Genomic DNA, 26,335 nt, shown 5'->3' with positions numbered 1-26,335 from the left:
CCTATACAAACATTGTTGTCTTTTTCCTGCCTGTCCTCCAACAGAAAAATGGCTTCTAACAGCTATGGCGCTCTGTCATCATACTACTAATTTTTTATCTTATGAGCACATTAGCCCATATTAGCTTCCGTCTACTGCAAGCTTTGAAGCAGACAGTGGAAGAACACATTGCTATGTAAATTCCACAAGCAACACATTGGAAGAAACAATTCAACTGTTTCTTTCTTTTGCATACACTGTAACTTTAGTTCATGTTTCTTCATACAAAAATTAGCCTACTGGATGAAGTCTAAATGTACTGTTGAAGTGACTTTAAAAAAAATGAGTACTCACATGTAGTAATGATGTTTGTATGTGGGGTGTTCTGGTGGTGATATGTAGGCTCAATACATTATTATTAGTAGTAGTATACCAGTTAGTGAGCTTTTCAATTGATTTCGAAAATTAGCTACACTAACATCACCGGAGAACAGTATCTTTTAAAGAGACATAAGCACCAAGGGCCAGATGTAGCAAACAGTTTGCATGTCGCAAACAGCAAATTTCACTGTTTGCGAAATGCAAACTGCACTTTGCAATGCACAAAACCCCTTTTGCGATTCGGTAACCTGGTTACCGAATCGCAAAACGGGTTTGCAAGTCGCAATTAGGAAGTGGAGTCCCCTTCCTAATTGCGAGTCGCAGTGCAATGTCAGCTTGCTTTGTGACCGCGGTCGCAAAGCAATCGCAGTTTGCACCCATTTGAAATGGGTGGTAACCCATTCGAAAAAGGGAAGGGGTCCCCATGAACTGCAAACATTTTTTCAGAGCAGGGAGTGGTCCTATGGACCACTCCCTGCTCTGAAAAAAATGAAACAAAAACGTTTAATTTTTTAGTTTGGTGATGCACCTCGTTTTCCTCTAAGGAAAATGGGCTGCATCACAAAAAAAAAAAAGCTTTATTTAAAAGCAGTAACAGACATGGTGGTCTTCTGTCTCCAGCAGGCCACCATCCCTGTGAGTGCTGCGAGTCTCAAGGGGGTCGCAAATTGCGACCCACCTCATTAATATTAATGAGATGGGCCTTTGCGATCCCCTTGAGAGTCGCAGCTGGTGTCAGGGACACCATCCTACATTCCAATTTGCGACTCGCAAATTGCGAGTCACTCTGACTCGCAATTTGCAAGTCGCAAATTGGAATATACCTACATCTGGCCCCAAGTGCTTTAAAAAGGTGAGCTACTGGCCTCTGCTTTGGTTTACTTTTGGGAGTCAAAACAAAAACATTAACTTCCACTGTCACAAGGAGGACGATGTTGGGCCAGACATAAATCTTCTTTAGCTAATTTACTTTTCTTCTCCACCATGAAGTGCACTCTAAATTCAAAGCTTGCAGGAATAGCGAGAAAATGCACAAGAATTGTTCAAGTCGCTTGGCCAGTGGAGAAGGCTGTGATTGAAAAACAGTGCAAACAATGGTGGTCTAAGACTGCAACAACAAATTTTAAGTGGTTACTTTTAAACATTTTAAATGTAAACTTTTACCCAGAAAAGGACTGATTGGTCCTGGGCTCCCTTGGCTCCCAGTGCATGCCTGTGGACTGGCCCTCTATGGGTTTATCAAAACCAGACGCAAAGCCAATGTGCTATAGCTCCTATAATTTCTTCCTGGGTGGACACCAAACTTTGTTCCAGCTAGTTAGGGAACATCTTGGCTTCTCTATCGAGCATGGGTGGTCCCTAAAGGCACTTACTTTGACTACTCTTGTCCATTGCATCACTGTGGGTTGCCCCTCGCCACTCCTGGCTGCATTGCGGACCACGGCTGCTGAATACTGTCCATATCTGCGGGTCACTCATCTGTCACTCTGGGGATTTTTTTGGAACATTGTCATTGTGAGAAAGTAGCCTATTTCTAGCCTTGTTACCCCCACTTTTGGCCTGTTTGTGAGTGTATGTCAGGGTGTTTTCACTGTCTCACTGGGATCCTGCTAGCCAGGGCCCAGTGCTCATAGTGAAAACCCTATGTTTTCAGTATGTTTCTTATGTGTCACTGGGACCCTGCTAGCCAGGACCCCAGTGCTCATAAGTTTGTGACCTATATGTATGTGTTCCCTGTGTGGTGCCTAACTGTCTCACTGAGGTTCTGCTAACCAGAACCTCAGTGGTTATGCTCTCTCTGTACAAATTGTCACTAACAGGCTAGTGACCAATTTCACCAATTCATATTGGAACACCCTTATAATTCCCTAGTATATGGTACTGAGGTACCCAGGGTATTGGGGTTCCAGGAGATCCCTATGGGCTGCAGCATTTCTTGTGCCACCCATAGGGAGATCGGACAATTCTTACACAGGCCTGCCAGTGCAGCCTGAGTGAAATAACGTCCACGTTATTTCACAGCCATTTACCATTGCACTTAAGTAACTTATAAGTCACCTATATATCTAACCTTTACCTGGTAAAGGTTGGGTGCTAAGTTACTTAGTGTGTGGGCACCCTGGCACTAGCCAAGGTGCTCCCACATTGTTCAGGGCAAATTCCCCGGACTTTGTGAGTGCGGGGACACCATTACACGCGTGCACTATACATATGTCACGACATATTTATAGCGTCACAATGGTAACTCCGAATATGGCCATGTAACATGTCTAGGATCATGGAATTGGAGACAATTCCATGATCCCCTGAGTCTCTAGCTCAGACCCAGGTACTGCCAAACTACCTTTCCCGGGGTTTCACTGCAGCTGCTGCTGCTGCCAACCCCTCAGACAGGTTTCTGCCCTCCTGGGGTCCAGCCAGGCTTGGCCCAGGAAGGCAGAACAAAGGACTTCCTCAGAAAGAGGGTGTTACACCCTCTCCCTTTGGAAAAAGGTGTCAGGGCTGGGGAGGAGTAGCCTCCCCCAGCCTCTGGAAATGCTTTGATGGGCACAGATGGTGCCCATCTCTGCATAAGCCAGTCTGCACCGGTTCAGGGATCCCTCAGCCCTGCTCTGGCGCGAAACTGGACAAAGGAAAGGGGAGTGACCACTCAGAGGTGCTGCTGGCACACTGGACTGCTCTGAGTGGCCAATGCCAGCAGGTGACGTCAGAGACTCCTTCTGATAGGCTCCTTCAGGTGTTGCTAGCCTATTCTCTCTCCTAAGTAGCCAAACCTCCTTTTCTGGCTATTTAGGGTCTCTGCTTTGGGGAATTCTTTAGATAACGAATGCAAGAGCTCATCAGAGTTCCTCTGCATCTCTCTCTCTTCACCTTCTGCCAAGGAATCGACTGCTGACCGCGCTGGAAGCCTGCAAAACTGCAACAAAGTAGCAACGACGACTACTGCGACCTTGTAACGCTGATCCTGCCGCCTTCTCGACTGCTTTCCTGGTGGTGCATGCTGTGGGGGTAGTCTGCCTCCTCTCTGCACTAGAAGCTCCGAAGAAATCTCCCGTGGGTCGACGGAATCTTCCCCCTGCAACCGCAGGCACCAAAGAACTGCTTCACCGATCCTCTGGGTCTCCTCTCAGTACGACGAGCGAGGTCCCTTGAACTCAGCAACTCTGTCCAAGTGACTCCCACAGTCCAGTGACTCTTCAGTCCAAGTTTGGTGGAGGTAAGTCCTTGCCTCCCCACGCTAGACTGCATTGCTGGAAACCGCGTGTTTTGCAGCTACTCCGGCTCCTGTGCACTCTTCCAGGATTTCCTTTGTGCACAGCCAAGCCTGGGTCCCCGGGACTCTAACCTGCATTGCACAACCTCCTGAGTTGTCCTCCGGCGTCGTGGGACCCTCTTGTGCAACTTCGGGTGAGCTCCAGTTCACTCCACTTCGTAGTGCCTGTTCCGGCACTTCTGCGGGTGCTGCTTGCTTCTGAGTGGGCTCTTTGTCCGGCTGGACGCCCCCTCTGTCTCCTCACGCAATTGGCGACATCCTGGTCCCTCCTGGGCCACAGCAGCATCCAAAAACCCTAACCGCGACCCTTGCAGCTAGCAAGGCTTGTTTGCGGTCTTTCTGCACGGAAACACCTCTGCACGACTCTTCACGACGTGGGACATCCATCCTCCAAAGGGGAAGTTTCTAGCCCTTGTTGTTCTTGCAGAATCCACAGCTTCTACCATCCGGTGGCAGCTCCTTTGCACCCACAGCTGGCATTTCCTGGGCATCTGCCCACTCCCGACGTGATCGTGACTTTTGGACTTGGTCCCCTTGTTCCACAGGTACTCTCGTCTGGAAATCCATCGTTGTTGCATTGCTGGTGTTGGTCTTTCCTTCAGAATTCCCCTATCACGACTTCTGTGCTCTTTGGGGAACTTAGGTGCACTTTGCACCCACTTTTCAGGGTCTTGGGGTGGGCTATTTTTCTAACCCTCACTGTTTCCTTACAGTCCCAGCGACCCTCTACAAGGTCACATAGGTTTGGGGTCCATTCGTGGTTCGCATTCCACTTCTAAAGTATATGGTTTGTGTTGCCCCTATCCCTATGTGCCCCCATTGCATTCTATTGTGACTATACATTGTTTGCACTGTTTTCAATTGCTATTACTGCATATTTTGGTATTGTGTACATATATCTTGTGTATATTTGCTATCCTCATACTTTGGCATATAGTCATAAAAATAAAGTACCTTTATTTTTAGTATATCTGTGTATTGTGTTTTCTTATGATATTGTGCAAGTGACACTAGTGGTACTGTAGGAGCTTCACTCGTCTCCTAGTTCAGCCTGAGCTGCTCTGCTAAGCTACCTTTTCTATCAGCCTAAGCTGCTAGACACCCCTCTACACTAATAAGGGATACCTGGGCCTGGTGCAAGGTGTAAATACCCCTTGGTACTCACTACAAGCCAGTCCAGCATCCTACAGTCATACTTGCTTTTATTGAGTGTTTGCAGTGAGCTTTTCCTCTGGGTATTTATATCAATTACTGTAAAGTGCCAGTGTCTTCACAGTTCACCCCTCCTCATACCACGTTAACCATAGCTGTTCGATTCTAAGACTAGATAACAGTATTCTGGTGACTCATGCACGATCCCCATGCTTCCCACACTGGAAAAGGAACAATTTAACATTCTTCCAACCAAGCCTGGCTCCTCAATGTGGCATACTATCTGTCCGCTAAGAGTGTGACATGCTCTACAAACCAAACCAGATTATAAATCAACAGAAATACGATGAAAACCTTTTCTTACATGTCAAGAATGCAGGGGTGACCTCTGAGAGGAACATCATTTCTAAGAACCCCCAATGCAAAAAACACAATTTGGGGATGCCATACTTGAATACGATTACCTTTACCTGCACAAACAATCATATTCAAAATGAAATATCTATAAAGTATAAGCTTTTATCGCACTATCTCGTAGGAGGTCAATTACATCACAAACCTATTGTACAGTCACTGCTTTTTTTTTTCTTTTTTAAAGAGACTTGCTCTCCAGTCCTGGATGAAATACTGTTTTTTTGTTATCAGCAAACAGCAGTGTGAGTGAACATGTGCCTTATTCATGTAGCCCACTAGCAGATCGAGGAGAAGTGCTATACAGAAGAACTACCTGTAGCAAGGGACAGTGCTTTTTCTCTTTTCTCCCTTCCTTTATGTCATCTACCGGTCCACTTTCCCCTTTTTTTCAAATAGAATATGTGGCAATCACCATTGGCAAGTGATCAGATATCCTCCCCGCTATGTATGACTGACCTTGGTGTCTGTGTCCCTGTGGTGAAGAAGTAATGTAGCCTCCCCTATGTGTTATGTTCTCCCGAAAAGAACAAGCAAGCTTTTTCAGTGGCATACAAGCCCTTCCACACATCGTGTGAGCCCATGGCATATAGAATGCCACACAAGTCTTTTCATCGAAACTCATCTACCCATCCATAATCAAGTTGAAATCCCTTCCCATTATCCCAGGGCTTGAGGGAGCACCAATAAGATTGTACCTAAAGTCATTAACACAGAGGACTACAAGCTTGGTGGCACATAAAAACTGGTGAATAGTAGCTGTTCACAATCACATATTCCCTAAGACTGTATCATATTGAACTCCCTTTGCCTGTATTCATTCATGATTTGTCTACATGAAATACATGGGATTTGTGTACCAGTTTTGCCACTATTCGGGATCCAGATGTGTAACCTGAACAACAGAGCAGTCTATATCTTTCACAACCTATCACACTGTAATAATTTCTGATGGGAGGAATTTCTTGTCTGTATACTGCTCTGCTTTGATTTGAAGAGCTGGACCACTATTCTATTTATCTTATTACGTTGTGAAATTATGGTCATAGATTTGGGGCACCTTGCCACATGCATATTGTCCTTGTGTAATGTATGGATCAGAGCTGCTCCAGTATGTCGTACAGCTACTGTGACAACTATGCTCCATTTAATGTTACAACTTTGAAAAATCCCAACTTTTCCCTAAGTCACACAACAACATGAGTCTAAAACCGATTGCATGTTGTACTCATGTCACAGTATCAAATAATTACCTAATCTATTGTGTAAGGACCCTTCTACGCACTCTAAAAGTGAGGGCTGAAGGCATCTAGGTGGTAAATGGGGAAGGGGCTGCGGTTACTTTCTAGTTCCCAAAGTCACACCTCCAACCCCCAACCTCAACCCACTCCGTACTGTGAGTAATCATACCATCAGATCCTAATGAGCTCAGCTATTTTGTATTTACAGTTTATAGTATCCAACCCCTATCAATATCAGTTGACTGTTCAAAATCTTTTTCACAAGCTACAGGTTTAGTCTACGACACAACTAGTTCTATTTGGTATTTCAGTTCCTTTGTATGGTAATGGACATCAAAAACAAGTATGTTACCAACTACGGTGTCATTTGTAGATTTTCCAGTGTAAATTTTAGGTGCTTGTACTTCTCTGTCTACTTCTCACATAGTTGTTTCCACCTGCATCAACTACAACTGCTGTACAACCATCACCTCAGTCCCAACAATGTCTATGCCAGTCTCGCATTGAGGATTATCCAGATTTCATCACATGGATTCAACTTCTTCAGTTCTGCCATGATTTGCTTAATTGGATCGATGCTCTATATTTCAGTTCTTTATTCTTTCGTAGCTCTCTCACCACCAGACACGTCGCCATCCATGCAGCCATTTTTAGGTGCCCTCAAGTGCCATGTCTTTTCTGAAATGAATCAAAATCTGGTGGGGAAAATCATGATTTATTGTAATTCATTTTCTCAGGCAGCATTCATTGTTGTGTCAAAGCCTCTTCATCATCTCTGCACTGTTTCTGTGAAGCCTGGGAAAAGAATCATTCTCCTAAATGAAATGGAACGTTTCGCCTGACTGACTGCAAAATCACATCACAATAGTGTAAACTAAAAACGTAGATGACTATGGCCCTCAGCACAGCATAGGACTTTCGAGGGGGAACCAGGACTCTGCGGGCCCTTTCTATCCAGAAAAAGAGGCAAGGTAGATCCCTGGGTTTAAGGGCATTTGTTATCTATTCCTCCATGGTTAGCTTGGTTTCTACGCTCCACTGCCTATTCTGGCACTCAAAAGTCTTAAAGTCTTAAATTGTTCCTTCTCAATCTGCCCTCCCAATCTTCCAGTTGGGCATGGAGTGAACTGGCTTGAGCCCAAAACTCCTGCTGATACTTTAGTCAATCCCTTATCTGTGGACAGTCTAGTTGGGTTCTATTCAGCTTGAAGTAATTAGTCTTCCAAAAATCCGCTACAAGTAGGTTAACCTCAATATTTAATACACCAGGTTTCTGTTCGATTAGCACTTTTTCCCCCACTGTATTATCACAAACTACCACTCCTGGGTTATTTGCACCTACTTTTGGCTTATTGCAATAAAATGCATACTTGCCCTATCTATGCGGCTGGATTGTACTTGTACCTCAGCCTATAATTAGTTACTTGCTGGAAGTCAGACAAGGAATATACAGGAAGTGATGCCATACATAGCACTGGGTAAGACCTTAACACTACAGCAAACTTGAAAAAGAGAGGAAGGGAGGAAGCCACAAGAGGTGGAATGGAAGGCTGAGAAGAGCCCACACCACTTCCAAGATGCCAAGTGGAACTAGAACACCTCACAGGAGAAGGATCAGGAACCTGAAAATGGACAAAGATGAAAAGGCGAGTATACCTAGGACTCCAGTGTCTACTGCTAAGTTGTCAGGCAGAGCTGGATGCTTTGTTTACTTCTGCTTTGGCCCTGAGGCTTGGTGGCAATGCCAAATAAGTGCTGCGGAATGGTGGGGCAAGCAAGGAGTAAATGCTTCCTCATTCAGGAAAGGCTTAGAAACAGCACAAAGCGAGTGTTTCATCATTCAAGGTGATTCTTTTTTCTTTGGGAAACAAATTTGACTAAGAGAACAGGATTAATATTCATCTCAGTACACCCTTTTTAATACAAGCCCATATAAAAGGAAGGCTGACTGAAGCACAAGATTTTTTGCAAATCACGTACCTTTCTAACTAGAACACATGTCTAATCCTCTGTTTTCTATTCTCCCAAGACTATATCAAGACTGTGTCCAGGGCTGCAGCTGGAACCCAGAGACATGACGAGCTCGAGTAATAGAATTTTGAAGAAGTTTAATTTCTTATTGTCTGGTAAATAAGACTTAAAAATAGAATACCTTTAAAAACCAAGAGTTTCCGTGCCCCATGTCCAGCTTGGAACAGGCAAAGGTAACAAAGTTTTTCAAACAATGCCTTCGCTGATTTCAACAAGAGGACCTGAAAACTATCTCTGGTACAACAAACTCGATGTGACTCCAAGTGGGGTATTGTTTGGAATGGCTGAAGATTTGTACTGTTTTATACAATTTGTAGCAGACTGAAATAAGCAGCACATACTATGTTTCAAGTGGCAATATTGTCACAACTTTAGAAAGCTTGTTGTTCAGTTCCTATTTCCTGTATTATAACAGTAGGTCATCACTAGTTGCCCCTTGTTGAATAAGAAATATGGTTAAGTATTAGTGTTTGGTTGTTATTAACTAACCATCACAAATAATACAATTTAAAATAAAAAACAGTAACTGGCAGGAAGCTTCCATACTCTGGTGGGATGACTTGGTTATGTTGCATTTCTTAGCAACCATCCAAGACACCCATCCATAAGCAGGTACATCTTTTAAATATTAAGGAAATCAGGGGGGGGGGAATATTCAAATCTACTAGTCTGGAATTAGTCTTGGATAATTTAGTAAGACATTCGATAATTGTGCTCCTGAGTAGTCAGAAGAGCAGATGCCCAATTTTGATTTACCGATTTTAATTTTAGGAACCGTGATTCTTAAGGGATTACAGGTTACCTTTCTTGCAGTAAAAAAGGTCAATAAAGTCTTACAAACTTTAGAACACGAATGGCTGACAGAAAAGTTGTTACTCCAACACAACCGTCCAAAGAATGTACATGTGTCCAACCCTCAAAAGGGGGGAAGCGATCTCAAGTATTGCTGGTCAAGAGGCAGGGGCGTGGAAATGTTTTAATAATCTGCTTGTCCATGGGACAAAACGTAACAGAAATCTTCATGTCCTGTAAGACAATCAACTTGTCCCACCTATTCTCAAATCTCTGGCCAGTTCCTGATGCTTTTTTATACCGAAGTAGTCAGAGATGACTATGCAAATAGAATAGTCACAAAGCTTACTGACAGGCTGGTGCCCTCAGGCTGCTTGGCAGCATGGGCAAAGTCATTTATGCATTAGGCAGTAACTAACAGGAAAGGTTTGCATAACATATGCCTAACCTGGGCCTGACTAGAGCAGAAATACTGCCAGCAAAGACACCCATGTACTTCTAAAAAAGCTGGAAGAAACCACTCATTTGGACTTTATACAAATGTGTAAGAAATACAAATGTTTGTTGCAGAAGGGGATGGGTTCCAAAAAAGTTTTGGATTAGGTGGAAAAGATGTCCAACGTGGGACCATGGGGGCAGGTCGGAATCCATGGCCAGACTTTCAGAATTACCAGACTATCCTAATTAGTTCCAATGAAATTAAATGAATATTTTATGTGATAATCCTGAAAATCTAGTATGGATTTGCCCCTCCTTGGCACAAGTTGGACTCCCCTAGTCTTTTTGACTCTATAGTTTGCCAATGCTTGTTTCAACTTTGGTTTGCAAATGGTACAGCTTTTCAGTTTATTAGCCTCAAAGTGTAGACGTGCACTTGTAAAAAGATTCACTTATACATACATTTTCTTATGAATAAATATTACTTGAGGTATGAGAAGAGGGTGTTTGAGGGTGGGAATGCCCTGGGAAATTTGTATACACCCACAAAATAATGCATTTTGGAGTATTCAACAATCTTTCCATAGACCATTCTAATCATGGACATGGCCAAATAGTTACTCATATCAAAGGTTGGACTGAATCCGTGTCCAGGGTAGCAGTGGGGGCAAAACACCACCTAATTTGGTGGGATTGTAGGGAAAGGTCTTTTTCCATGTGGCTGAAGAAGAAAAATGTTTTGAAGTGCAGCTGCGCCAAATTTACACCATTGATCGAAGTGCATAAGTTGGGGTAGGCATCGATACAGGTACAGCGGCAAAGTTGCTTGTGACTCTGATTATAGGAAAAGCAGAGCATTCTTAACTCAGATTTTAGGTGTACTGGCAGAGCTGCTTGTGGTTTCCAGTACATTGATATCAGAGTACAGGTGTGGGGTGCATTGGAAGAGCTACTGTCAATAGTTGCCTCCATAATTGTTAGTGCATTTTTCTGAACTTCTGACTTTTGGTTAGGCCCAGCACTTTTTGTTCAACCTTGACATGTGCATTTCATTACAAAAACCTTTTTCCATACTTGGAAAACGCAAGGAATTTACTTACTTTAGCCCAGGCATCCTGTCCCATCCCTTACTAAGCAGCACACGTGTGTGGGCAAATATACCCATTTCCTGTTTTTGACCGAGAGCACAAAAGTGTTGCAGCTTTGTCGCCGTTTACTATGATTTAATGTCTAGTTGACCGTCGGACAAAATGGACATTAAATCGTCTTGTCCCCGGACAGAAATCAACATGTCTCGGGCGTTGGGCAATATGAATTCTCCAGCCCTGCAAAAGGGGCTGTCTGAACAAGTGGAGAGGGAAAAAAAGGTATCATTGGCCACGGGCCAACACTGGACCTGCAAGGAGGGAGGCATCCCAGCAGTGCGGGAAGACGTTTATATGCTTCTATCACATCTTTAGAATCTGATACACATAATGAAACAAACCCTGCCCTCCAAGGCTCAAATATGTTTAAAAAAAAATATATATATATATTCTCAAGTTAGGGCATTCAAACAAATAAATGTTGCTTTTTGGCTGCGTTACCAGCCTTGTTCCTTCTATAACATGTTCATGTATATTTGAAAACTCAAATATATGCGTTTTAATCCTTGCTAAAATGCACTTTATAAGTGTTGTCTCCTGTTGGGCTTGATTTCTGTAAACGTTCAGCAAAACTATGAAACGTGGTAGTTGAGGCGAAATCAAAACAAATCAAATAATAGTGAAACATGATGCAGACACATTAATAAGCATGAATGAGGTTTGTGACCTTTATAAGCAGAGGCTGTTCCCCCCCCCCCCCCCCCCATATCTTGTTTTCGGGCACGTAGATATCTTACTCACCGCGTGGTTAATGCGTCGCTCTTCTTCCATAAACAACTGATTCTCTGTGTTGTCATAATCCAAGCTCTATGAAAAAAAAAACAACCTGTGATGAGCTGCACATCCCACACAAGACAAACATATTTCTCAAGAAAGCTATGTGACAGCAGCCCTAAGGCTGTACCGTACACTGGCATAACACACTCAAGGACCAGGAGCCAATTAACCTCCAAAGAAAAGGTGCATGCAGTCCTCTGGATTATATTCCCAGTGACTGAAGTACCAGTGAGCTAACATTTGTATATACAGCCACCAAAGTGTTCTGCAGTGTACCGCATTCTTTCACACATTCTTTGCGCCCGTTTTGAAATGGCCCTTTCTGCAGGGTTTTCCCCAGATGTTTTGCCTTTCTCCTCCTTTTTCTGACCCTCTTTATGCTGGCTTTAGAACTCTGGGCACTTTATCACTGCTAATCAGTGTTAAAGTGCATGTGCTCTCTAAACTTGCTATGACTGGCTTACACCGGTTTGGAATTTTTAATTTACATGCAAGTCCCTTGTAAAATAGCATACGATATCTCTAGGGCCCATAAATTAAATGCTATTAGTAGGCCTGCAGAGCTGATTGCACCACCCACAGAAGTAGCTTTTCAAACTGATCTCTGGCCTGGCCTTACAGTGCACGTGTGCACAGTTTACTGCCAAATTGACTCGCCAATTCAAACTACTTGCCAAGGCCTAAACCTTTTTTTACTACATCTAAATCACCCCTAAGGTCGGCCCTACATAGCCTCTGGGCAGGGTGTTGTGAATGTAAAGGGTAGGGAATCTACTTATATGTTTTTACATGTCCTAGTAGTGACAAATAGCCCATTTCATTTTTCACTACTGTGAGGGCTGCTCCTCCCATAGGATAGCATTGGGAATTTCCTTATATATGTCTAAGTGGTAATTTCTGCTCTGTGAGGAGTAGTGTGGGCATGTTTGGAATGGTAGTGAGAAATCCCGACCACTAATTTAGTTGGTTTTTACATTACTATTTTAGAAATACAATTGTTAGAAAGTGGCCATTTCTCTGTGCTTTTAACTCTAGTGCTTTGTAGCCTGACTCCAATCCACATCTAGGGCAGAGTGACAGCTCCACTTGGTGCATACGTTCAAAGCAGCCACAACAAAGGAGGGGCTGGATATGACAAAAGAGGCACTGGCATACTAATGTGGGGAGAGGGAGGGTCATTCACACCTTACATATCAATAAGCTGTGTCCTGCCTCACACAAAAGGCTCATTACCCCCTACTGATGTCTGGAGCCAGGGCTGGATTCAAAGGGGTTGTGTTTCACTTGAAAGGGTTCCTTTGAAGTCAACCCCCGAATAAAGACATTTTTGAGTATAAGTACAACGGCTCTGACCCCATGTTTTTTTTTAGCACTTTTGGAACTGGGACTGAACCTCTGTCAGAAGGGCTGCTGCGCTGCCCCAAAGACTCATCTGGACTGCTCTCCTGTTGGGGGCACTGCTACCTACTACTTGTCTGCTTACTGCTGGGCTGCAGGAGGAACTGCAACCTTAGATCTTGTCCTGTGTGCTGGCCTGCTGCCTGCTGCCCTGCCCTGTGCCCAGTGTTCTCACCACCCCCTTCCATTCGAAAGACTGCAGGGTCATAAAAGAGCTCATCCCCTTTGGCAGTGTATTTTTGAGTGAGGACTGTAATATCTCAGCTTTGGGTTTCTGCCTGCTTCAAAACCAGCGCATGTGGAGCACCGCTCATTGTTAGCACTAGCACTTGTGCATCTCTCAGGGCGGCACATTCGTGTGGGCCCCATTCCAAGACTGCGGAGACCCATGCTCAAACTTAGTGCAGCACACTCGATCGCCGCCTGCTCACGTCAGATTGTTGCTGCGCAATCAAGTGCACTATCTACTAGCCGGAGGGAACCTCCTGCCATGTCACGCGATCGGCGGTCAGAATCGGAGCTCGTGTGCAACATCAGCCGCCGCATCCAAATTGTGAGGGAAACGTTTCAATGGTACGGGCCGGCCCCCGGAAGGAAAGAAGGGGACGTGGCGGGAAAAGGCAAGCATTACAAGAAGCCGGCTCTGAGATCCCAGAAGCCACAGCGTGGGCCACACCTTGCTCGATCCCAGGTACGGTCTCCCCTGGCCTGCATTCAGAAGGGATGGCCTGACCCAAGTGAAAATATTAAAGACCTGCAGTTTCACCGCGCAACTGCAGGTAGCCGGGCTTAGAAGTTGGGGGCAAAGTCTGCTCACACTTCTGTACACAGGCACTCTCCCTCCCCCTACCTAGAGGAGTGGGCTCTGGTCGGCTCCGCCATTGAAAGGGGGAAAACCTTGCATGAGGACACTGCAGAGTCATCTTTAGGAAAGCCCTTCATGTATTTGGAAACCACAGTACCATATTATAGGTAGAAGGCGCCCCAACACTCAGGTGCCCTACCTCCACCAGGCTCCCTCTCAGAAGTACTGTAACTCCACTAGTAGGGCAGGGATCCTTGGTTCTATGTGGGCTTGTTATTCTTGGTACACTAGCGAGGATACGGAGTGATTTATGGACCTGTGACTGTGACCAGTGTGTTTTCTAATCTAACATCTGCATTCCCTGCCAGGATGATTTGTTCTATGTTGTTCTGAAAACCTGTAATGTCAGGATAATGAATACTACATCAGATGCACCATGCTCATGATTTATGCAATGTTTGGTCTAAGATATATTTACAATATAAGAAGCATATTTGTTATACATAATCCTGAGTGGAGAGGTGTGCGTGTGCGCGTGTGCGTGTGCGTGTGTGTGTGTAAATGCTTTACATATGACTTCTGGAGATAAGCCTGATTGCTCTGTGCCACACTACCAGGGGATGACAACAGGTTATCTCTGGTGTGTACCTTACCCTGACTAGGGTGGTGGGTTCTGCCTGGCTTAGTTGCATGCCCTTGCCAACCAGAAACCCCATTTCTAACCATGCCCTGAAATAGAACAATGAAAAAATAATTTATTATTTCTCTCTGAGGGAGGATTCTCTGAACTACCCAATAGGAGGTAGGTTGCTATTTATCTTTTTGCCAACATTCCACTCCTGAGACGTGAATAAGAAAGCACTCCTCTAGTCACCCAGTGCTAGAAGTGAAAAAAATCAATACTCTTTTACCATTCATGTTATTCAGTCCTAAATGCAAAATCTGTACATCTACATGCCAATTCACATGCAAGTGGCTCGAGTTACAATGCTTCACAGTACTGTACTGATTCAGAGTCCTTCATCCACTAGCCTGGAAAGTGGTGAAACACTGTGCTGATCGCAAGCTATATCTTGACAAAAAAAAGACTTGAAAATATTCCAAGTACCAAGAGCAATCCATTTCCACAGATGAAAACCTTTGTCAATTTACAAGACCATTTAAGCCACAGGGCAAAACCAGTGCAGAGCTTAGCCATTTCTGGAGCAACACATTACATGACAATTTTACAAGCCCAATCCAGCCCAACCAGGGAACAGGTGGCACACTATACATGGATCAGTACCTGTATCAATACATTACAGGGTACACTAGATGAATAGCATACAGCCTATGAAACTCCATTCCAGAGCTCATCAAATTTCTGAGTGCAAACCTGTATCCAAAGGCCTAAAAATATGCACTTGCACAAGAAACATCATATTAGCCTCGGCAAACCACTGAACCCTTTCAATCACGTACAAAGATCTTAAATTCTCTGCCATAATACAGAGCTGTCCAGTCCTTACAAAGAAGGCTCTCGCAACATCTGTCCTGAGATTTCCCCAAAGTTAGCATACCTGACTGTACCGTAGACCTAATGTGTGTGTAATCTGCTATTCTGACATAGTAGCTAGGCCTCGTAATAGCATTCATCTCAATGTTCATATCTGTACTATATGATACCAAGTTTTCTTAAGGATGAGTTTGCAGCAGGCGTAAAGCAGAAAATGGCTGCAATTGACTCTGCTGGCTCAACAGCATACTGCTGTTGCTCCCTCTGAGAAGTGAGCGTTGTGCAGAGCATTTGTGAGGGGAAGGACGGGCAGAAGAAACATTTCTCCAGCTTGTGAAAAGTAATCAGGGGCAAAAGACAGAAGAACAATTTCTAGTCCCAGGAACTGACAAATACTACACTGTTTCCAATGACGTCAAAATTTTTTTAAATGAAGTACATCATTGTTTTCGCCAACAGACTAATGCTTGGGATTGTTTGTGTTTTTTTAAAATAAACATTACTTCACCACAATTGCTAAAAATGTACACTATATAGGAGTGCTTTAAATCTGGTGACCATTAGTGTCATAGAACACTTCTCAACTCAGAGTGAAACAAGTAAGAAGGCAGAGGGCAAGTTTATCAGCCTTCTGAGGTGAGCAGTTACAATTTAGCCACCCATCCTCCCCCGCAAAAATGAACATTGCTGCACGAAAATTAATGTATACAAAAGATAAGGCTCAAGCAGTTGCCAAAGTCTCTATTTTAAAAAATTATTAACTGTGTGCTTTGTCTTTAACATTACCAATACAGATCACTACATACATGGCTTTCAACACTTGTTTCAAAATTCAATGATACTCCCTACAAAGAATTAGATCTATAATATTTATGCTCATCACTACCCACAACTTATTTTGCTCCTTTTACTTTCCCAGCTCCACCACAGTTCATTTACCTTTTGCTCTTCCAATTCCACCTTCAGTATCAATCAGGTTCTAATACTTGGTTAGAAAACCCTCCACTCCACTTGTAAAGACACCCCTCTCAATACTATCAAATTACTAAAACATGCTTCCTAATGTGGGATTCATCTCTCCACTGCCTTTCCAATTTGTACTTTATGTCAAAAACTAGGTATAGTGCTGGTCTTGTTTTTCAACTTCTACCCGCACCCATATTTCCTTACTGTGCTTCTCCTGCCCTTGTTAAATGTCATCACCAACATTCTTTCCTTACATCTTTTCCATTTCTACTTCTGAGTCAAGGTGGCATATCTTCAAGTAAAAATATAAAACAAAATGGGGGTATAAAAGGATTAATGATAGTTTACCTCATATTTGAGCGAGAGAAGCTTCTCATTGTGTGGAATCTCTTCCAGGTCCGACAGCATGTGTTCATTTTCCTTAAAGACAGAAATCAAACAAATATCCATGATGGACAGCAACATTCTAAAGTCAATAATAAAACCATCTAACTGAACAAGATTATGATTATGTCTTCATTTCACAATAGCACGTCCTGCAACTATTGGGTGATCACATAACTTGCTAAGATTAACAGCCACTGTTGAATCAGACGTACTATTTACTCTGTATTAAGACATCGTAAGTGGTTCCACTACTCACATGAAGCATGTAATACAATGAAAAGACCAGCCATGAAGCAGTGAGAGATAATATGAGCATAAAGAGTTTTTCTAGCAGAACCTACAAGCCAAACAGAGCTGACCCAAAATTAAGCTACAAATTACTGTTCGCAATGGAGGGGTTACAGAAAGAGTGATGTGAATACAGCATAAACTGAGAGGAGGTTCTAGTGGAGAGATGAAGGGTGCTTGGTAAGTACTACAGGGAGGACAGAGTAGAAAGGGGAGTAGCAGAGTTGCTATTTCGAAAACAGTGGTAGAGGAACACCTTCAGGGGTGGTCAGACAACATAGTGGTTACCCTGTCAGAATATTATGTCTGAACAGAGGGGTTCTCGGTTCCTTAGGGAAGTGTAGAAGAGGTGGAACGTTGCACTAGTCTTGATACAAAGAATCTTCACAAGGATTCCAATGGCACAAAACAATGAGTGTCCCGATGGCATGTTACGGCATAATAAAAACCTTCAAACATATACAGGAAAATGTTCATGGGGAGACAGAAACCTTCCAAAATATTTACAAAGGAAATGCTACAGATATTTAGGAATAAGCCGGAGAAATACCCTTGTACACCCTTAATTAACTTACAGTACTTACAGAGTGCATAGAACACTTACAAAACATCTAAAAGAAATAAGATTATTATTAACGGTGAGAGGGTATTCAGAGGTTACAGCATAACCCCAAAACAAAAAATCATCACAGATCATAGGGAAGTTACATGGCACACTTAAAAAAAAATAGGTACACACAAATCACTCACTCGCAATAATGGTTTTCTATGGCAAACACAGAAGAACTATTACAAGTGAATTCGAATTGTGTGATGCTCTATTTCTTTTGAAGTCAAAATTAAGTTATTATTATTTTAATGAGTGTATTTATTGTTGGGGAAATTATCTTTTGTGTATGTATCTTACTTTAATCTGAAAAATGTGTTGGTTGGTCAAGAATGAGGTGGGATATTCAGGAGGGTGGTTGCTGGTATTCCCATTGTTTTTATCTGCATTATTGTCAGGTGTGTGTGTTGAGTTGCCTGTCTGGTGGAAACCTGTCTGCACAAAGACTCTGGAGTTTGCCTTGAGCCTTGTATTAGAATAAATAACCCATCTACATTGTTGCTTGATAGTGGAAACCTTTCAGAACTTTTTTCAAGAGCTCAAAGTAGACTGCAAAATGTAGTACAGTCATTGAGAATAAAAAAGCCAAGTATCCAGACATTTCAATCTTAATTTCCATTTTGAAAAGGAACAGCTTAGTAATAAAACGTTACCAACAACGGAGCTAGGGATCGTTCCTGCAACTTTATGTGAAACTATAGATACCAAAAATAATGAAGATTCATCATGCCTGATACTTTCATATTCTGTAGCTCTTTCAAGCATCAGCAGAGGGTTTACTGGCAGATGAGCATGCATCAGGGATGTGTGTGGCACAGTACTTATTTGATATTTATTAGTGACATTAACACATCCCTGAAGCAATGTCCTAAAAAAAATCAATACTTTTCGGTCTCCAGTGCATAGAAGCACTTTATAAAGCAGTTAACCTTCTCTTATTAGGTCATGCTCAAGGCTCACTAATGTTCACAATGTTAAAAGGAATAGAAATCAACAATGCAAGCCATGATTTTCCGATGGTCAAAGTTCAAATCTTGGCATCTCAATGGTAATTTCACATTAATGTCATTATTTGGATACCTTATATGATCATCTTTTGTCTTGAGTGCAAGAAACATTGTTGCAGGAACCATAGTGACATTTCTATGAGCTATTCATTTCTGCCGCTGAACAAAATGTATGTTGCTAAGGCTATGCCTCTACTCATTTATGGATTTCCACTATGGCTACCAGTTGTTGGGCGTGCCATTGGCAGTTGTGCGGCCTCACTTGGCTGAACAGACTGGGACTTGGGAAACCTTCCCCACTTGATGCTATCACAAATTAAATGAAACCGACATCTTGACAGACTCCAGCGCTGATATGGATTCCAAATTGGTATCATTATCTTAACACGGATCAATTTAATATTTTACCCAGCAGTATACTGTCTGATCGCAAAGAACCAGGCGGTGACTACTGTTATGCATTTTTTTCTTTGTTATGCTTGCTAGTTAATGATGCTGGAGTTGGAGTTGTCCATGGATTGTTCTAGTCCATAATTAGCTACTAATATCCTATTCACTGTATTACAGTCATTCAAATAGTTCTTGAAAGTTCTCTGTATGTAGTTCTCCTAGACAGGCACAAAATGATAAGGCATATGCACATAATACTTGAACATATTCTTACCTTGGATAAGGCGTCCAATTGGAATGGTGCTACTATTATTATCAATTTAATGCAGATTCTATGGTGATTACACAAAAGAGAATCTGAGCCATAGTTACTACTTAAGGGCACTTCATTCATACCAGAATGGAATAAAACACAAAAATCACATGATAGGATGGCAAACACACAGTAGCAAACTTTCCATAAAGAGATACTTTTCAGAGGGGATTGACCTACATGAGTATCTGCCCACAGGGGCCCACCTGACAAAACTATCTGTGGGATTACTATCATTGCTAAGGTATTTTGCTAATTAAAACCCAGATTAATTGACCTGTGCTGGAGATTACTTAATCAACTTAATGTTGAAAATACCACAATCCTGAGTGTACAGCTACATTACGTGACACTCAGCACTGCGACAACTAATTTTTCCAACTCTTCAAATCTGCAGTTTCTTTTCAAGATAACCTACTTATATTCTCAGGGCTTGAGGTAAATAATTTTCCCCTTGCAGTACAAACCCCAAAAAGATATCAATGCCCAATTTTGGGATACAAATCAATGCCCAGACAGATAAAGATCAAGGCAGGGGAACATCACAAAAGGATATTAATTTACAGAACACCATACAAGATGGTTAAAGGAAAGTGAAAGGTTGAAGAATTTATACAAGGAACCAAATAGGTAGTCAAAACACATGGAACTGCAGACATCTATGCCACGCAGGTGCTGGAAACGTGGTATGTCCCAGAACCCTTGACAAAATACTCACTGAGCACAGGTACTCCAGGGAAAAACTGTAATACTAATTTCATACTGCCCTTGATGGAAACAAATCTACTGTTGTTTTCAGAGAAGGAGCATCTTGCAAAAGTGCATTATATTCAGCAACGTGTGTGGTTGGGCCTGCTAAACAGCCTTTCCAGGTGGACCCTAATTTAGAAAAACAGAAAGCTCTCTCAAACCTATCAAAAGCTGATTTGCTCACCACAATTTAGGCAATTCTGGTAGACATTTTCCAGAACTGCACAGTTTAGTGTTTTCTGACCCCCTTTAAAAGTCAATATAGTCTTTTACAAACTATATTATGGGTTAACAAATAATCTGAAAAGTAGCAGGCTTCAGACAAGTTTCAAAGTTTAGTATCATTTTAGCATTTTAAATTAAACAAACAACAAATGTGTTAATAGAAGCCAGCAGATTACAGCTCCCGCGTCACCTTTTAATTCCAATTTTCGTAGTCCCATTGTCACATGACTGCCTCTTAAACTCCTCAGAATTTTAGTGTCTGTCAAACCCCTAAATACAGCCATGCACACTTTAACCAAAGGGTGGTCCCAAATGCACTAGAAACAAGCACTGGCAATGCTAACAGGTCAGGCTTATGAATGCACTCTCAAACTAGACCTAAAAGTCCATGTAGGTTAATGACAGCCCTCCTCCCATCAGTGGTGCTGCCAGAGAAAAACACCATAATTTACCTAGTTCTCTAAGACACTTTAATGCCATTACAATGGCATGCATGTGCCCCTTAAAGTTCCAGCTCAGGCAGCTGGATAAATTAACCAAATTATCATAATCACAGCTGTGTGGAGGTCAAGCCCTGTTTTGGGGAAGCACACAACTTGTGTCCAACTGAAAAAATGTACCTGTGGCTCCCAACAAGTGTGGGAAGCCAAAGCCCCTCTCTTGGTGGTTCTCCCATAATTATGTGCTGACAGCTGTGCTTTCAAGCCAGACTATAAAAATGAGAGGGCTCCTGTGGCCTGTGTTTAGGGACCTTTAGAGCCAAGGTGGCGGGTAATCCAAGCAGAGGTTGTTGCAGAGCTGCTATTTCCCTTTCAATTTGTGAGCCCATGCGTACACCAACCATTGACACTTACTTAGAGAAGGGAACTGGTTATGCCCAAGATTGTACACATATGCTCACAACCAGCTTTAAAGTGCATGCTTTTACAAACAGCCATACTAATCGCAGTACTTTCATAGCGTTGAGCTCCAGAAAGCATAACATCCTACCACACAGGCAGAGCTACTAGCACATTGGGTGGGAATGTCCCCTGCATCGTGAACACACATACCTCTGCCCGGACTGACCTGAAAGCATATTAAACTGGAATTCTGACTTTTCTTTGGTCTGGCTAAAACACTACTCCAGTGTGTGTACTACTCATGATGCTGCACTGCTGACAAAGTGGCGGTGGCAGCATGCTGATTTTTGTGAATTATACTAATGAACAGATCTTTTTGTTTCCAATGAGTTCTGGGACTAGTGGTTCTATGTTTGTAAAATTCCAATTATATGTGACTCCCAGACACCTGAGCTGACACTGTTTGTTTAAGATATGGACAGTAGTAAGACTCGGTGCTGTGGTGAGAGTCTGGATCCAGGAACCAGCAGGATTCATTTTGGCTTGCCCCTGGTATGACATGGCACAATGGAATACAGCTTCCACTGACAGTGGAGGTGAACTGCTTGAATTGCAGGAGCTAAAGGGAGGAGACAAATACACTGAAGGGTGGAAGGATGGAGACACAGCTACCTTTAGACATTCTATTTTGACTTTTGTGTGGATTTTCTAATTAGTTTTTCTTGGGAGCTGCCACTTGTTTCATGGAAGAAGAATGAAGTGAGTCAGCAGATTCTGTTAGGGGTAGGAAAGTTTCTAGGCAGTGCTTACACTTTTGTCTTTCATATAAGGCTAATTCAGGAAGCTAAAGCCAGTTGTACAGCCGTCTCACTGAATTGTGGTCATATTTTGGATACTCATGCTTAGAGCCACCACAGTTGTTGCCTCTTGCGAAAGCAATCCATTTACCGAAAGGTTGTGCCTGCACTGTAGTCAGAATATTCAATTTGAAAAAGAATCACCCCCAAACCGGTTTCAGGTCTCTAGACAGTGATCAAGATCCTCGGTCTGGAAATTCTGTATAAAAGGTGGGAGCCAAACCACCCCAATTTGTTCCAGTTTCAGGTTCTTCTTGAAAAAGGAAGGGAGTGCTTTGGAGAGTACTACTATGATCCAGGGCTGATAAACGCCTCATAGCCATCTCCCAGACATGATGGGATATTACCTAAAGTTTGCAAACCTGCTTGAGAGCTTTGGCTCTGGCTTGTGCTAGACACCGGCCTGCCTGCTCCTAGGGAGAAACAGCATGTTTGGCCTTGTAGTAGGAGAGACTGTCCAGGATGAGAAGCCCACCCAGAACACAGGTGTGTGGAATACCCTGAAGATCTTACTTGTTACTGGGAATGTAACAGATGCTGAATTTAAATCTGCAAATGTCTCAGATTATGAAATGCAGGAGATTTACATCTGGCAGTTGAGTTTTTGGTCACTTTATTAGCCTGGTAAATGATCATAGTGTTTTACGAAAAAGTGTTAAGTCTCTGTAGAGGTTTGCCCTTTCCAGAACAAACAGGCAGATCAAGAAGAGTCAATATGTTCCTAAACTCTCAATAACCAACAACAACCACATTTATTAACCACTAACCTAACATTTCGAAGCACTGTGCTGCTTGAAGTAAAACTCTTCAATGTCTTGTCAGTAGTAGTAAGAAATACATAAATGCAATTACAAGACAATAAAATAGAACCAAAGAAGCATAGTATATGGTGTGCTGCAAGAAAGGAAAAATAATTGCCACGTTTAACTTAACCGTGACAAGGATTTCTGGAAAGAAAGAATTAATTAGTTCCTCAGGATACCATTACACATTGTGCATGATTTCAGGGCCTCCTAGACAGTTTGTAAAATCACTTTTCCAAAGTTAATGAGAGGGTTAAGAGGAAAATGTGGGCAAGTGAAGAACACCTACACTCAAGCGTCAGCACAGAGTGGTGGAAAATGTCTTGCAGTAAATGTGACTGTGGTTAGTGGTCCGAATCAATCAGTTTGCAAATAACGTGATGGGGTTCACAATTAGGTTGCAAATCTTAACCGGATCCATAAACCTTTAAAAAGCTTAAATATTTTTTTTTTAAAAAAGATGGCCAGGAACCCTGAGAACAAGGCAAAGGGGATTCTGTGGCTGGATCATAGGAAGTTGCAAAAGGGCATATTCTACAGCAAAACCTTGATGGGAACTGAATAAGAGCTCCCACACTTGTGGGATTTTAGGGCTTTGGAACTGTGTTAAACTCCATGGCCTGTGACTGATACCTACTGGGCACTACCATTGGCAGTGCCAATGGTACTTTAAACAGAAGCCAAAGTAGATGCACAACACTAAAAAATAATCTCAGAATGGTGAGTGCACAAGAGCTCCTTTTTCCAACATCTAACTTTATTTATAGTGGTATATTCTGTTATTTTTTTTTATTTATTTTGGGATTTCATATAGTGCAGACGTGGCCCAGAGGCATCAGAGCACTTCATCTTTAATGTACATGTATATGGACATGAAAGGGCACTGACGTGATGCTGAACAAAAACTTCCAGCCCCTCCCCGGTTTGGGCAGGCCGAACAAAGCCAACTTCACATAAAGCCGCCACAGCTGAAGTGAGTCACAACACAAATGCAGAGTAAAATAATCTCAGGTTTTTGCCAGTCTCACCCACTGACAATACAACTTTCCTGTAAAGGATGACTCACATCATGGACAGATGTGCCCGAATCCTAGTGTTTAAAATGAGATTTGAGTAAAGGACAAAAGAAGACATGACAGGGGTTTAGAAGAAAACCCAAAAGCACATCAAACTACAAGTTGTAAAACTGTGCTATATGTGGGAGGGAGATATATAGTATAATAATTATCATACATCTATATGTATTTTATATTCCCCCCCCCAACCCTATTTAATTAACTTAGACCATTGGAAATCATGTACACTCTTATGGAGTGTGAAAATGTTTTTAAAAATATATATAGACATAATATAACTACATACAGCTGGTGGAAGGACACTGGTCATCAGCCAATAGCATCAACTGGAAACTGTAGTTGGTCCAGACTCCAAGGAACAGTAAGGAAGGAAGGAGGACGTGAACCTAGATGATGTGACCCTGATGCCCCTGGCCAATGACAAGCCAGAAAATGAGTGACCTGGAAGCCTACAAATGGTAAGTAAGGGCCAGTCTACAAGTTTAAGATATTTTTTTTAATTAAAGGAGACTTCACAAGCACAGCGCGAGCGATGTGCAAGGGAAACCTAATGACACAGTCCCATGAAGAACCAATGAGTCCTGCACCAGAAAATCAAGCACATACTCCTTACATTAAAGGTGGATACAAGCCAGCTATAGTCGAACATAAACCAACATCAGTCCTAGATTAGATTTATGAAAAGTCAAGGCCATCTTTTTGTTTGAAGTATCATGTGGATTATATTGGACTTCATAAACATTTCAACAGTCATAGCAGTGTGATTTCCACTGTTTAGTTACATTTTTGATTAATTTACCAGGTCTTGTGATTAGTCTTGTGTGCGAAAAATATAAATAGGTTGGCCAAGTAATTGTGCCACTGTTTACTACCTCACAAGACAAAGTAGTATGGACATTAAATTTACCACAGTTTGTTGGCGCTTTAATTAACAAATGAAAGGTGGAATTAGGCAGGAATGGAACCATGTCTTTCATAGATTTAGCCCATGGCTGTTATTAAAACCTGCACGTGACAAGATTATAAAGTTAATAGCCTTGTGGTTTTATCACAAAATAATGTAATAACAGAAACCAAAAGTACTTAATAAAGTGCATTAGCAATAAACTGACATAATGCCCGTCTCCAAACATAGTTCAGCAGCTAAATGTAAAGTGAAAAATCGTTCTGCTCTCTAAAAAGCATGTCTTGTATAATGTTTCAGGAACATAGGGACCAAATACTCATATCATGACATAGAAGGTTTGGATTTGAAATGGTTCATTCATACCAACCAGTAAATCTAGTAGTTGGTACAAAACCACTAGAAACCCCTACTTTCTAAACCATCCATCTTATTGGGTAAAGCTGTAGATATTTAATTAGAGATGAAATCATACAATATGAAACACAGGAACAAAATACCTTTTCAACTACCAGCAGAGTTTGGTTAATCGAATTATACTTGTGATGAAAATACATCATTCAGCTCCCTCCTCCACTACCCCGGATAGCAGAATAAATTATTATACATTTGTTTATCACAGATACCATGATAAAGCAGTATTTTGGTTGATTTTTTGAGAGAGACCGTAACGTGCAAGTGGAAAGCTTGAACAACTAAAATAAATATGCACTTTTCTGCAGCATTCATGAATGACTGTCAGTGCAACCTGAAGAGGCCTAGTTATGCTAACTGAAGCGTGCCTAAATCAATAATCAGTCATTCTCTTGCAAATTAAAACTCTCCTACAAGTCATTCTGGGAAGGTGCTAAGTCAATTTCCTATTTATTTACTGCATCCTTATGTTCAAATTTCAAACAGGTGCCCAGAGATATAAATGGCAGATTTTAAAAAGGGCAAAGCGATCCTATACCCTCCATTAAGAAGTGTATTATTTCAACTTCAAAGCAGCATAAAACTGCTAAAGCTAGTATCTCATGCAATAAATGTAAAATATTCTAGATCTGTTTAAATACATATGATGGTTAGTGGCAGAGAACACGCCCATAAATACATAAGTAGTTCTTTCAGTGTACGACGAGTTAGTTATGTGCTCAGACAGTACAGAGAGGTGATCACCTTTATATTTAGGCTCAGACCAACGATATACAAGCCCCATGTGCCACTTTAATTTCTGGATGGTCCAAGTGAACAAGAGAAAGTGTATATGTATTAGAAGAGAATCAGAAAAAAGAGCTCATGCCAAAGGGCGAGTAAACTTATTAAAAAAATCCTAATCTTAAATTCGTTTTGCCTTTTGTTACCAATAATTAAAAAAAATTGTGTTTGGTAAGATGCACCTTTTTCTCTGATGGTTTTCATTTCATATTGTAAAAATTGTAAGACGAGAACAAGAGTCCATTTGTGACAGAGGAAAATATTTTAACCTTTACGCAAGACTATTATTTGTTTATGTACAGTGCCATTAATGTTTAATGTGATATCATGGTTGAATGCATGCATAAAGCAAATTAGGTTCTATATTCTGGAATTCACAAGAGCACAAAGCAAAGTGGCAAGAT

General features: G+C 42.0%; 1 protein-coding gene across 2 annotated transcripts in view; it reads right to left on the bottom strand.

Annotated features, from left to right (window-relative positions):
- Positions 1-26,335, bottom strand: part of CLCN7 (chloride voltage-gated channel 7) — a 273,461-nt gene that overhangs the window by 204,320 nt on the left and 42,806 nt on the right. For both annotated transcript variants that reach the window (XM_069210446.1, XM_069210445.1), the window contains 2 exons: positions 16,634-16,705; positions 11,586-11,651 (listed from right to left, as the gene is read on the bottom strand). In XM_069210446.1, coding sequence (XP_069066547.1) covers positions 11,586-11,651; positions 16,634-16,705 — 138 coding nt within the window. The remainder of the gene's footprint in view (positions 1-11,585; positions 11,652-16,633; positions 16,706-26,335) is intronic.

The sequence above is a fragment of the Pleurodeles waltl genome, chromosome 10, assembly GCF_031143425.1.
Source record: "Pleurodeles waltl isolate 20211129_DDA chromosome 10, aPleWal1.hap1.20221129, whole genome shotgun sequence".
In the NCBI taxonomy this organism is placed as follows: domain Eukaryota; kingdom Metazoa; phylum Chordata; class Amphibia; order Caudata; family Salamandridae; genus Pleurodeles; species Pleurodeles waltl.
Note: the sequence above shows the minus strand (reverse complement) of the source record. Positions and strands in the feature narration are given on the sequence as shown.